Below are 15,180 nucleotides of genomic sequence, written 5' to 3'. Positions count from 1 at the left end.
CCATGTTTTGGAGGATTTCTCCGTTGATCTTAATAGATAGATGGACCAGAACTTACCTGGAATAGTTTGGTAAAGAGTTGGAGTCTTGTTGAAGTTGAGGTTGAGGCCAATTCTTCTGTATACTTCTGCATATGCATTAAATGAGGCTTGAAGATTCTCTTCCAGGAGGCTGAATTTCTATCAGCGAGGTCAGTGTAATTGTCTTCTTGTATTTCAACCAGTCGAAGTTGGAAAGTTTTCAGTTTATCCTGTGACAATTTCCACATCATTTGGAAACTTGTTCTTAAATGTTGAAGAATGCTGGCAATGAAGATGAGGAAAATGGTGGGGTAATGGCAAATCCTTGCCTGATCCCTGTCTTGACCTCAAAAGATTCTCTCATATTGCCATCAGTGAGGAGCTTCTTCAAACATCTCGGCATGGAGGAGACAGAGGATGTCGACAAATTTCACTGGACAGCCAGCCCTTGATAGGGTCTTCCATAGCACTTCCCAATTGACTGAGTCAAAGCCTTTGTCAGATCAATGAAGGCCATGTTGAGTGGTTGGTGTTGTTCTTAGCCTTTCTCTTGGAATTGCTGAGCAGTGAAGATCATGTCCATAGTTTCATGGTTTGATCTTAAGCAATACTGGTTTTCAGGAAGAATTTCCTTCTTATCCTCAGGGAGAATGTACAAGGATTCAGGTGATGTTCTTCACAGTGATGGAGAGTAGAGAGATTCCTCAGTAGTTTTCACAGTCCACTTTGTCTCCTTTCTTTAAGATGGTAGCTATGGAAGCATCTCCAAGATCAGCAGGAATCTCTTCTTTACCCCAGATTTTCAGGAACAGTTGATGGAGATGACAGGTAAGCTGTGCTGTTCCAAGTTTGAAAATCCCTGCTGGAATCCCACCTGCTCCTGCGGCTTTTACATTTTTAATGTGTCTAATGGTGGCTTCAAAATCTGCCACACAAGGTAGGAGCCCAATATCATCTTTGATGAGGAGTTGAGGGATTTCCTCAAATACACCCTCATCATTGTTTGGGAGATTTTGGAAGTGTTCGCTCCATCAGAGGCTGATGTTTTCTCTGTCTATCAAAAGGGTGCAATATTTACACTGTGGAGCTTGGGGCCAAGGGTGTTGGGTCCATATGTTGCCTTGGCAGCACTGAAGAAACCCCAGCTGCCATGTTTGTCAGCAAGGAGTGACTGCTCTTTAGCTGTCTCAGTCCACCATTCGTTCTTGATTGTCCTAGTTCTTCTTTACAACTCTGCCTTTGCTGTTTGATGAGTTCTCCTCTTTGCCTCACTGGTATTGTTTTGCCAGGCATGAGGAGCTTTCCTCTTTTTGTCAATGAAGTCTTGAATGATTTGGTCATTTTCATTGAATCAGTCTTGGTGTTTCCTGGTTTTTTAGCCAATGGTTTCTTCATAGCATGAGTTGATGGCTGTCCTCGGCTCTTTCCAGATTTCTGCCATTCTATTATAATTAATTATTTGAAGATTTTGGTGAAGAAAAGTTATTTACTTTTCTCAGGTAACGCAAGTTGCTGTTAAGATTGTAAACCCAAAGTGAGCAATAGCCCTTCAGCACACTTGTTTAAAATCCTTACATGAAGCACTCAATGCTGCCTATGGTGAACTAATCCTACATGCGAATCTCAGGTACTTACATTGAGGGAAGATCCTGCAAAGATTTTTAAATTTGATGCCTGAAATTGTCACTTTCTTTAAATCATGGAATGAAGTGTGCAGTGAGTTGTCTGGCAATGTACAGTTGCCTGACTTTGAGCTCTTTACAGACATAACATCAAATCTTAACATTCTGAACTGTGTACTGCATGGAAAGGTCAGAGATATAGCATGTATGATCAGTGCTGCAAATGCATTCAAACTGAAACTAGTGTCTGCCGTGCTCCAAATTCAAAAACAAAATATTGCAACACTTCCCAAGTCTAGAGAAAATACTAAAGAAAAATATCATTGATAAAGATTGTATCCACTCAGAAAACACTCAGGAAGATTAGCAGAGAGATCCAACAAGCAATTTCAGGAACTAGATCTAATGGAACAAATTATTATGTTTGTCTCAAATCCATTCCTTTAAGTAGATATTGGTGGGTTAGCTAATAAATTCTATCAGGTTTTTGATTTATAAAGCCTTGCAGTTAATATGGAGGTTATCACAAATGCACAATGGGGACTTATAAATAGAGAAAGTACCCACTCCTTTCATCGTGTGCTTTTAAAGTGAAAGGTAACTTTAGTTCCATATACTTCTGTGAGACAGTGTTCTTGCAAATGAAGATAATCAGGTTAGAGTGTCACGCACGCCTCACAAATAGCTTATTCAATGCAAAGTGTATGACTGGCAGTCTCAAACTACAACCCAGACTTGACGGTCCAGGCAAATAATGTGCAGTTACAGGTGGCAGTCACACTGAGACTTGATGTGTCAAGGACAAAAGATTTCTAACTTTTAGATAGATTTATACTGCACCAAAAAGAAACTGATTATTTTCGAAGAGTTATTTGCTATGTTGCATTTAGGTTCATAAAATGACCTTATGCTTAAAGAGATAGAAGCCACTGAACTATGGGGACAGTGTGAGTAAAAGGGATTAAAATGTTCGACCAACCATGATGGTATTAAATGACAGAGGAGGCTTGATGGGCTAATGTTCCTCGGTCCCTAAATTATCATGATTGGATTCAAATAGATGGCAAAATAAAATAAGTTAAACGAACATTTCAAATAATAATTTTAAATGTATATTTTTATGAAAATGTTGCTTTTTTATCAGTATTGAGAAACTTGATATTTGGGAAGGCCATGACCTAGCGGTATTATCGCTGGACTGTTAAACCAGAGACTCAGGTCATGTTCGAGGGACCTGGGTTCACATCCAACCATGACAAATGGTGGCATTTGAATTCAATAATAATCTGGAATTAAGAGTCTAATGATAACCATGAGTTGATTGTCAGAAAAACCCATCTGGTTCACTAACGTCCTTACTTGATCTGGCCTATATATTGCAATTAGGCATAAGTAATAAATACTGGCCAAGCCAGTAATGCCCTCATTCTGTAAATGAATATTTTTAAAAACCCCACAAATAGAACATGAGCCTTTCCTGGATCTGTTGGCCTGTCCTATATAAAGAACTTGAGGAGATTGGGCCTGTACAGTTTAGAAGAATTGGAGATGATCTCATTTAAATCTGCAAAAGTTTCAAAGAGCTAGTGGTACAGAAAAGGTATTTCCCTTGGCATGGGGGAGTCAGGAACTTGGGGACTTAGTCTCAGAATAGGGGACAAGCCATTTGCAATACAGATATGGAGAAAGTTCTTCACTCAGTGAAGACAGTGAAACATTGGAATTCTCTATCCTGGAGGATTAAATAAGCTTAATTATTGAGTATGTTGATGATAGAGATTGATAGGTTCTAAATACTAATGATTTCAAGGGATATGGGGAGAATGCGTGATAAGGGCATTGAGGTAGTTGGCCAATTATGATCTAGTGAATCGACGTTTCGGGCATAAGCCCTTCTTCAGGAATTCCTGAAGAAGGGCTTATGCCCGAAACGTCGATTCTCCTGTTCCCTGGATGCTGCCTGACCTGCTGTGCTTTTCCAGCAACACATTTTCATCTCTGATCTCCAGCATCTGCAGACCTCACTTTCTCCTCAATTATGATCTAGAACAGTTCAGCAGGCTCAAGAGGCCAACTGGTCTATTCCTATATTTTCTGGGCTAGTGAGAGTGTTTAATAGTAATTGTAAAGTTTTTACATCACTCAACAAACTTCAGCATTGTATCATCTGTTTTTAGAGTAAGACCAACAGCACAGGATTGGAAATTCGCATCAATGTCGTTGATTATAATCTAGGTCAGTGGGGCATGGGTCCTCCACAGAACTACCTCTAAAAGAACAGAATTGCTAAGTGAGTTTTGAGAAGATTTGTACCTCAGGTTGAGGTTCTGGATGTAGGTTTGCTCACTGAGCTGGAAGGTTCATTTCCACACATTTCATCACCCTACTAGGTAACATCTTCAGTGGGCCTCTAGGCGAAGCATTGCTGATGATTTCTGCTTTCTATTTATATGTTTGGGTTTCTTTGGGTTGGTGATATCATTTTCTGTGGTGATATCATTTCCTGTTCTTTTTCTCAGGGGGTGGTAGATGGGGTCTAACTCAATGTGTTTGTTTATAGAATTCCGGTTGGAATGCCATGCTTCTACGCATTCTCATGCATGTCTCTGTTTGGCCTGTCCTAGGATGAATGTGTTGTCCTAATCAAAATGGTGTCCTTCCTTATCTGTATGTAAGGATACTAGTGAGAGAGGGTCATGTCATTTTGTGGCAAGTTGATGTTCATGTATCCTGGTGGCTAGTTTTCTGCCTTTTTGTCCAATATAGTGTTTGTTACAGTTCTTGCACTGTATTTTGTAATTGACATTAGTTTTGCTTGTTGTCTGTATTGGGTCTTTCAAGTATAAGGCAGCCCACAAACCCACCAACACACTAAAACAGCAGCTAATGAACTTGAAAGACCTTATACAGAAAACAAGCAAAACTAATGTCATTTATAAAATACCGTGAAGAACTATAACAAACACTACATTGGATAAACAGGCAGAAAACTAGCCACATGAACATCAACTAGCCACAAAATGACATGACCCTCTCTCACTAGTATCCTTACATACAGATAAGGAAGGACACCACTTCGACTGGGACAACACATCCATTCTAGGACAAGCCAAACAGAGACATGCACGAGAATTCCTAGGAGCATGGCATTCCAACTGGACCTCTATCAACAAACACACCGAGTTAGACCACATCTACCACCCCCTGAGAAAAAGAACAGGAAATGACATCACCACAGGAAATGACATCACCAATCCAAAGAAACCCAAGCATATAAATAGAAAGCAGAAATCATCAGCAGTGCTTCGCCTGGAGGCCCACTGAAGATGTTACCTAGTAGGGTGACAAAATATCTGGAAATGAACCTTCCAGCTTAGCGAGCAAATCTACATCCAGAATTGCTAAAAGCAATCTGATTTTCTGCACCATTCTGCAAACTTGTGGACTCAAGAGGCCACTACTGTTTTCAATGCTGTGTTTATAGTGAACACTGACAGATTTGCTGCCATTAACATGGCAAAACCTGAGCTGTATGTTTAAACTGAATGAAGTTCATAAGATGAAGAACATTATTGTCAACACAGATAAATGTGTAATATATCCACACTGACAAATGTGCAATATATTCTTTCCTATTTGTGGGCAATTCTCTCTGTGATTGAGGGGCTCACGTCAAATCCATTAGAAAGTATACCATATACAGGCATGAGAGGGGCCCTTATGGTGCAGTAGTGGTGTCCCTACCTCTGACATAGGAGGCCAGGATTCGAGTTCCACATGTTCTAAAGGTGTGTAATAACATTTCATGAAGATATTGATAAGGAAATAGCTATTGAGTCATGAGAACAATTCTTGTGGTGCATTCCCTTCCTCCGGGCCTGAAGGCCTGGGTTCAAGTCCCATCTGTTTCAAAGGTGTACCATAACATAGCTGAACAAACTGATTAAAAATACGCATTTAAAAACCCACATGGAATCATGAGGAGGGTTCTTGTGGTGAAGTGGTATTATCTCCATTTCAGAGCCAGAAGGCCTGGCTTCAAGCCTACCTGCTCCAGAATCAGCTCTGAACGGGCTGATTCAATAATATAATACCTACAGAGAATGAGACAGAGCCAACTTGATGAGCTTTGTTGATCCCAGAATGTTTCCGAATTTTTGCAGCAGGTTTGCAAACACGTTAGAAATGTCAGCAAACAATAATTTCTGTCAAATAATTCCCATGAAATAAGTAATCCATGTGTTATGGTCTGTGTTCTTAAACACAACAGTAATCCACCTTTACCCACTATTAAATGGTTACACTGAATAAGCTGTTGGGTATACTTGGCTGCAATAGGTCCATGTAGATGACCAGAGCCTTCAAGTCCAGATGTGGGTAATCTTTCGTTTAAATTTGCTAACTCATGATGAGAAAAAATGGGGACTGCAGATGCTGGAGATCAGAGTCAAACAGTGTGGCACTGAAAAAGCACAGCCTGTCAGGCAGGATCCGAGAAGCAGGAAGGCTGACATTTCAGGAACGTTCCTGATGAAGGGCTTATGCCCAAAACGTCGATCTTCCTGTTCCTCAGATACTGTCTGACCTGCTGTCCTTTTCCATTGCCACACTTTTCGACTCTAACTCACCACAAGGGGAATTGAGAGCTCAAATCCATGAAATGCCACCCTGCAGCACATTTGACTCCAAGTGCATTATATCACTTGCATTGCATGGGTCAAAGTGTGGGGTACACTGTGTTATATAATTTTAATATCTACTTACTAAAGCAAATAAAGATGTCTCTGTGTACACCACACATTATGTTTGTACCAAAAGGACAGCAAGCATCTTTAATCTCTGCGTCCAGACAATGACATTACAGATCAGAGAGTCAACAAGCCACTATAATTATCTTACCTATGAACTGGTTGGCGTACGAAGCACTGAGACCAAACTGCCTTTCCAGATACTTGCCCAGAAAAGCAGCAAACCCACTGATAGCTGCAACCTCCATGCAGGCAGACAGCACAACACAGGTGAAGACTGGATTCATAAAGAGCTGCTTTGTTACTTGTGGAATCGCTGAAAAATATTACCAATAAAGTATGTGAAAATTTGGCAGAAATAATTTTACACAACTGTGAATTCAAATCCAGTTAAATTACATTGTGAAACTGTGAACAGTAGATGGCGCCAAAATATAAAGAATCTATCCACCTGCGACTGAGATGGAAAGAAGTGGGCCTCACTGAGTTTTATTAAAAAATGGCTTGAAGGAACACTCTGCAACCCCACAGTGCTTTGCAATTCAACACTATCTAATAAAAGAAGCAAAAACTGATAGATGACACAGAAACAGGTGGACGATGAGTGATGAGGATAGCACAAAGAGTCTACAGAGAGACAGAGACAGGTTAAGCGAGGGAAAAGTCATGGCAGATGGAATATAATGGGGGGAAATGTAAAATTATGTACTTGGCAGGAAGAAGCTGAAAAACAGCAGCTGAATGTTTTTGTTTAAATGAATAAAAACTGCAGAATGCTACAACACAGAGGAATTTGGGAGTTGCCGTCAACAGGCAGAGCAGAGTTGGAACACTGCAAACAGTTTTGGGCTTCTCATCTAATGAAAGATATTAGCATTGGAGGCAGTCTAGAGTAGATTTACAAGGTTTACATCAACTATGGAAAGACTATCTTACAAGGAAAAGCTGAGCAGGTTGGACCTGTACCAGTTGGAACACAGAGGAATGACAGGTGATCATATTGAAATATGCAAGATTCTTAAGCGATTTGGCAAAATAGATGCAAAAGGATCAGAGGGCATAATCTCAGAATAAGTTTCACATTTAAGACAGAGATGAGGAGGACTTGCTTCTACTATAAGGTAGTGAACCTGTGAAATTCTTTACCACAGAGACTGGGTTGTTAAGTATATTCAAGGCTGCCACTGGTATATTTTTAATCAGTAAGTGAGTCAAAGGTTAATAGGAGAAGACAAGAAAGCGGAGATGAGGATTATCGAATCATCCATTGAATGGTGGAGCAGACTCAATGGGCTGAATGGCCTACTTCTGCTCCTACCTCCAACAGTCTTACAAAACATCAACTGGGCAATCCATCCACTTTCAGGACCTTCCTTAGCACATTGCTCATTTACTATTGAAAGTTAAATATTCATTTAATTTAATTGATACTTGTGGAACAGCAACATTCTTGAAATTACAACATCAAGACAAACCATTAAATGATAACAAGTCTGGCAATTTCTGGTTCTATGTGGTTACAATTTCTCTCTGCTGTTTAGAAATTATTTTACAAGCTTTATTGTGGATAGACTATGGTTAACCTGAATACTGTCATTAAAGATTGGCTCAGGCTAAATTATTGCTTTTAAAACTTCCATTTGGAAATATTACACAACTGTAACCTGTTAAAAGGGAAAGCTCCAAGGTATGGTATTATGTAGAAGAAAATTAAATTACGAAGCCTTAACTTATACCTAACCTTAAGTGTTGTGGGTCAACCTGACATCATGTTGGTGAATCATTTATCCCAATGATCTATGACAAGAACAAAATAATGGAAGGTGCAATCTAGAACATTACTCCAGAATGTTACTTGTAAATTAGTACTTATCACTTATAATTAAAATCATTCCAAACTGTGGAGTTGATTTCCAAAGAATCTATTCCTGGATATTTGTCTTATTGGATAGTATTTAGGTCAGAGATTTCTGTGGAGAGAATCAGCCTGCTCAACTTGTGGTATTATCAATATTCTGACTTTTTAATTTGTTTATGTGATGTGAGCATTGTTGGCTTGGCTAGCATTTATTGTCCATCCCTAATTGCCCTTAAGAAGGTGGGGAGGGGGTAGTTACCTTCTTGAAAAGCAGCAGTCCTTGGGGTGTGAGTATACCCACAGTGCTGTTGCGGAGCTCCAAGATTTTGACCAAGTTACTGTGAACAAATGGTAATATATTTTCAAGTCAGAATGACGAGAGGCTTGGAGGGGAAGTTGCAGGGGGTGGTGCTCCCATGCATCTGCTGCCCTGGTCCTTCTAGGTTGCGAGTTTAGAAGGTGCTGTTCAGGGAACTTTGATCAGTTGACACTGCTTCACCTGTGTTTTGGTTGTGAAGGGAATACATGTTGTGGGTGCTCAGTGGGGTGCTTCATCCTGGATGGTGTTAAAATTCTTGAGGGTTGCTGGTGTACCACTCACCCAGGCAAGGGGAGAGTATTCGGTCACACTCCTAACTTGTGTTAGAGCTGGTGGCTAAGCTTTGAGAAACCAGGGGGGTGATTAATTGCTGCAGAATTCAGTCTTTGACCTAATCCAGCAAGCACACTTAATTAGATAGTCAGTGTCTGATTAATAGTAGGGTATTCAGTGATAGTAATGCCCCTGAGTATAAAGGACAAGGGTCAGATTCTCTTTTTTTTAAAATGGCCATTGTAAGGCACTCATGTAGCATGAATGTTATTTGCCAGCTATTTGCCAAAACCTGCAAATTATCCAGGTCTTGCTGGATTTGAACATGAACTGCTTCAATTGCAATAATGTTGAAAATGGTGCAATTATAGTTTCAAAGAACTATATTGATTAGTTTTGGATAAAACTATTGTTGATCCTCCATGGGCTGAAAACACCTTGAGCCAACATTGTCAGCACCAGTTATTTAAATGTATTATGTGTCAAATCTCCTGCATGACAAACTGCCAGTGAGGCCTAGAAAAATTAGTCTATTCTTGTGCATACTAGGTACCTTTGGAAAATAGTGAAATCCCATTCACTTTATAGTGCTGCCATGGATATTGCAGTAAAGATTACAAAAGAATCACTGCTGTAATATAACCATGCCATCAAATCTAGAATAAACAACAACCACCAGTATTCAGGCATCATTGATGTTTATCGTGGCCCTTCATTTTCTATGTTTTCTTGCTTTTTATATTAGGTGGTACCTGCTGCTTAGTTTGTTCACAGGTCAACTTTCATTTACAACAAAAGAAAGTCAGCCTCACCTCCTGGCTAACACAGGTAACAAATTTAGAATAGTAAAGTCACAGTGGCAAGAAAATTCATCTCATTCACAAACTGAGATGCTTTCATTACATTGTATTTCATTGTGACTGGTGCTTATTTTTTAAGCAATAAAGGTGGCACAGTGACACAGTGGTTAGCATTGCAGCCTCAGGGCACCAGGGACCTGGGTTTGATTCCTCCCTTGGGGAACTGTCCATGTGGAGTTTGCACATTTTCCCTGTGTCTGTGGGTTTCCTCCAGGTGCTCTGGTTTCCTCGCACATCCAAAAGATGTGCAGGTTAGGTGAATTGGCCATGTTAAATTGCCAATAGTGTTAGATGCATTAGTCAGGGATAAAATGCAGGGAAATGAATCTGGGTAGTAGGTTACTCGTCGGAGGGTTGGCGTAGATTTGTTTGGCTGAAGGGCCTGTTTCTTAGGGAATCTAACCTAAGATTAAATTAAGCAGACAGAGCACCAGCTGCCATGTTAATATTCCAGCGTGACTGACATGGTAGCAGAGCTGGTGCCTTGTTCAAGGAGTTCAGGTAGACCCCGGAGATGACCCTGACCAAAGTCCACCATTCCAGTAATAATACCCTGGGAGCATTTCCTGCTTTGGATCCATTCTCTTTTACAAATAGCAGACCTCAAAGTGAAATTGTTAAGATGCAAACAGGGCTAATTATATTCGTAGAAAATACTTCCCCTTAAGGTATACAAGAGAAATGCTGAGTGATATTACTGTCATTTTCTGTTCTCCTCCTTGGCTCTCTTTTTATTCATAATTCTCAAACATGTGAGTTATGTCACAGCATGAAAAATATTTAATTTTACCACCAGCCAATTATAATTATAAACCAGACTTCTGATAGCACAAGTCTGGCTACTTGGAAGACTTCCTAATTTTCATTCAATTTTGTATTCTCTAACATCTGAATGGCTTGATATTATGAACATATTTCACTAAAATTCTGCTCTTCCAAAGATCTGCTCTCCAGTTCCAAACTCGCACCATGTTTGGTGACTGACACTTGACCACCAATGCTCCAAGCTCCATTTTAAAGTTCTCATCCTCATGGTCCCACACTTTGTAGTGCTGTAACCTCCCAAGGTCCCACAGCCTTTCTCAGGCACTGATCTTTTTTTTAAAAGAATCCACAAAGTGAGGAAACAGGCTATTTGGCCCAATGAGTCCACACCGTACCTCCGAAGATCATCCCATCCAGACCCACCCATCCCTGTAACCCAGCCTTTCCCATTGCTGATGCATCTAACCTACATATCTTTGAACACTATGGGCAATTTAGCATAGTCAATCCACCTAAGCTGCATACCTTTGGACTACGGGAGGAAACTAGAGCACCCAGTGGAAACTCACACTGACACAGGAAAAACATGCAATCTCCAATAAGACAATTGCCCAAGGGTGGAATCAAACCCAGTTCCCTAGTGCTGTGAAGCAGTAGTGCTAACCACTGAGCCACAGTGCTGCCCTCTTGTCCAACTTCACTTCCTTTGTCTCACTCTTGGAAACTATACTTTCTGCCAATGAGCTTCAAAACTCTTGGTCTGCCTTCCAAAACTGTTCTGCCTCTAACTTGCTCTTCTCCCTTTCAAATGTTCTTTGAAACCTCCTTCACTGGCCAAGGTTGAATTCACCTTTGTATTCCCAATTTGAGCAACCTTGGCTCACTTCTATTTTTCATCTATATCTGATTACATATCGAAGGCACATATACACTGATGACATCCAGCTCTACCTCACCACCACTTCTCTTGACTCCTCCACTTTTGCTGAAGTATCAGTTAGCTTATCTGACATTCCAGACTGGATAAGGAGCATTTTTTTCCAATTAAACATTAGGAAGATTGAAGCCATTGTTCTGGTTGCTAGACCATATGCTGGTTTCTAACAATAGTCAGAGATTAAGCCAGTTTAATTGCAATGTTGTTGTTACATCTTGTCCTGAGCTGAGGTTTCAGTCTCATACCCATACCATCTCTATGTCTGTGTTTTCCCACCTGTCTGACATTGATGAATGTCAGCCCATCTCTGCACATCAGCTGCTGCAACTCCCATCCATGCCTTTGCTAACTTTAGACTTGGCTAATTCAAGGCAATCCTGGTTGGCCTCCCACATTCTACCCTCTAACTCTTGGGGTCATCCAAAACTCTGTTACTGGTGTTTTACCTTACTGGTGTTTTACTGGTGTCACTTAGATGAACAGTTCTCTGTTACAGAGTATGGGAGGAGAAATAGTGATGACTCCAGCATTATGGTAGGAGTGTCATTACCACAGTGCTTGTTGACCAGTGGCTTGATTTAAAAAGTCCCATCCTTGTTTTCAAATTCCACCGTGGCCTCGATCATCTCTATCCCTGTAATCTCCTCCAACCTCAGAACCATTCAAGTGATCCGTCTTCCTCTAACTCTGGCTTCCTGTGCATTCCTAACAACATTCCCATTGGTGATCAGTTTCCTGGCCCAAAATTCTAGACTTCCTAGATCTTCCTAGACCAGTCTACCTCACTTCCTTCCTTTAGAATCCTTCTTAAAACCTCACTATGTGACTAAGTTTTTAGTCATTAGACCTAGCATCTCCATAGTTGCCTAGTGTCATTTATGGTTTTTGTATGTTCCATGTGACACTTTGGGACGTTGCTTTATGTTAAAGCCACAATAAAAATATGAATCCTTTTTCTTGTTAGCTCAAGATAATTTTGGATTGATAATGCCCCTTTGTATTATTGGATAATCCACCATGTGAAAGCAAGAATATAAATTAAAGTGGTTGTTGCTTTTCTTAAAATTGCAGTTTTTACTTTACTTCTGATCATATTTTCACCACTGTCTGAGGAACACTAGCAGCTGAAGTGAGTAAAATACCAAATATGTCACTTACAGGGGTTAAGATAGTCAGTTTACTGATGACAGTGCAGGCCGTTCTATTTCATGCTCTTATGAAAAATATTACATCTAATTACAATAATTAATAAAGGTACAATAAGTCGCAAAACAAAACTGGGAAGTGCAGGATAAACTCAGCAGTTTCAACAGTATGCATGAAATGAGAAAAAGGTAGTTAACATTCTGAGTCCAATATGACTCTTCTGCAGAAGGACAATCCAAAGAAGTCATTTGGATTTGAAACATTAACTCTCTTTTTACTTCTACTGATGCTGCCAAACTTTCTAACCTCTTGTAGCATTTTATTTTTACGTAAGATTTACATCATCCACGGTATTTTCCTTCCATTTCAGAATAAACCTAGAGTTGCTTTCCTTTTAGTTGCCATTATTTAACATGTGTTTTTTTTTGTCAGTTGGCAATGTGTGGTAGAGTGATGATTGTGTGGACAGGAAGCCAAGATAGAAATGTTGAGCAGAGGGTTTGATTTATGATGGACATCATTGTATTAAATTGAATGTCAATGAACTGTGTTTGTGATGACCTATGTCACTTAGATGTACAGTTCTCTGTTACAGAGTATGGGAGGAGAAATAGTGATGACTCCAGCATTATGGTAGGAGTGTCGCATGAAGATCCAACAGAATTGGTTAACAGGTTGTTTCTGGTTTGACTGGAGCTGCTGTTTTCTTCTGATGTTCCCAGAATGACAAAGGACAAACAATGGATCAGCATCCAAACCAACCCCCCCCAGTTCTCACCCATTAGTACCAATGTGTTCCTGGTCAAGCAAATGATCCTGACAGCAGAATAATTTCACTAGAAAATGTTGGACTCTGAAAGAGCTTGCTTGCAAAGTCCAAGTGTCCCTTGAACCACCCGTCTCAACATTGAGCAATTTTCTGACTTTATGGCAATCAGACATGCACTCTGAATGTTGAGGACTTATCCGCCTACAAGAGAAACCTCACAAGACATCTTGCCACTCAACACTCCATCAACAACATTCCTTTTAGGGAAATCCAAACAATTCAATCAGGTTTGTACCAATCCTCCATTTCTTGAATACATATTTGCCTATATTTTTATGCAACAAGCAGCTTAATGTTATCAGATCTCTCTATATTTAAACAAAAAGCAAAGCAAGTGCACTTTATGTTTAGACAAATACATTTACACCGATACTAGATGCACACCCTGCATTATGGTGTCTGGCCCATATCAAAAAAATGCCAGTGCAAGAGTTTGACAGGGAACAGAAAAGGGTTTCTTTTTTAACACTTGACTATCAATGTTGTTGTTAGAAAATGAAAAGTCTAAGTAAGTGTTTAGTGGTTGGATCAGATTTGTAAAAGGAATGTTTCTGCACTGACCTAATTCTAGAAAAACAACTTTTTTTGTACTGAACAATTTTTCTAAAGTGGTTTGAAAGCAGAAGCAATATGCACTTAAAAGGTTAAGAGTTCAAGGCCTGCTCACCACCAAACCTAAATGGAGATTTTGTTTTAGTTTCTGGTTAGTTTGTTTGACACATAGAAGCAAGACATGGTTCATTTCTAAGGGACTGGAGGTTAACCAAACTATTATTGACTTCTAATGCAAATGTAACTTCAGTAGGCCACTTAAAGACTTGATTGAGAGGATATTGAAAATGGCCAAAGCGCAGAATATTTTGGGCACAATTTTCCTCTCCATTGAGCTGGGAGGAAAGTGGCAAATAATTGGGAGGGTCAGACCGAGGGAGGTACTCACTCATTTCTCACCATCTCAGCAATTCAGTATTGGGTAAGAAGGTCCATAGGCAACCTTCATGACTCACTGCTAACAATGACCTTTAAGTGGTCAATAAATGGCCACTTAAGGGCTTCAACGTACCACCATCTAATTCCTTACCTTTCCCATGAGGAAAACCGGAAAGCTTACTTTTTTATTGTTGGGGGGGTTACCTGGGAAGAATTGGAAGCATGGATGCGGGAAAGGTGCTGGCCGCTGAAAATCACAGCCCTGACTTTGCATCTGACCGCCCCTTCCCAGTCCAACATGCACCCCCTAACTGCTCTCTCCACACTTCCTGCATTCTGGTGCAGCTTTTCAAGGCTGCACAGCCAAGGCTTCCAGTTAAGTGCTGCAGCTCCCCAACATTGCCAATCTGACTGGCCGGCAGCTTCTATTGGGATGGGACTTGAGGGTGGTGAGGTTCCTGCTTGGACAAGAAGCTCGCTGGGCAGCAGTAAGGCATCAAATTGGTGCTGGCCCCATTGAGCATTTCCCACTGAAGGAAGGGATTTAATCACCCTGATGTCACCTGCCCCCCCAAAATAAGCTGCATGGAGCTCTAAATCCTGTCCTATACTTCCTAAAGGAAGGTGATCCAAAATGCTATGCAGTAGTGCAACCAGGTTGTTGCACCACTGGTGAGAAAGATGGATTAAAAAGTAGCAAGGTCAGTTGATGATGCCAAAAGGCATGCATCATTTAGTTAGACAACAAAACACTGTTTATGCAAATATTCCTCCATTGAGCACTTTTGGTAAATCTGGTAGTGGGAAATTTGGAAATAAAGATCTTATAACATTGAGCTAAACCTTGTGTAGAGTAAAAAAAGGCTAAAAAGAAA

General features: G+C 40.3%; 1 protein-coding gene across 1 annotated transcript in view; it reads right to left on the bottom strand.

Moving 5' to 3' along the window:
• Nucleotides 1-15,180, bottom strand: part of LOC122559852 (solute carrier organic anion transporter family member 3A1-like) — a 322,868-nt gene that overhangs the window by 69,095 nt on the left and 238,593 nt on the right. Inside the window, exon 5 of the mRNA XM_087998848.1 lies at nt 6,540-6,704. Coding sequence (XP_087854974.1) covers nt 6,540-6,704 — 165 coding nt within the window. The remainder of the gene's footprint in view (nt 1-6,539; nt 6,705-15,180) is intronic.

Source organism: Chiloscyllium plagiosum, unplaced genomic scaffold (genome assembly GCF_037043375.1).
Source record: "Chiloscyllium plagiosum isolate Xiang-an unplaced genomic scaffold, Cpla_swu_hap1 HiC_scaffold_2, whole genome shotgun sequence".
Lineage (NCBI taxonomy): Eukaryota > Metazoa > Chordata > Chondrichthyes > Orectolobiformes > Hemiscylliidae > Chiloscyllium > Chiloscyllium plagiosum.
Note: the sequence above shows the minus strand (reverse complement) of the source record. Positions and strands in the feature narration are given on the sequence as shown.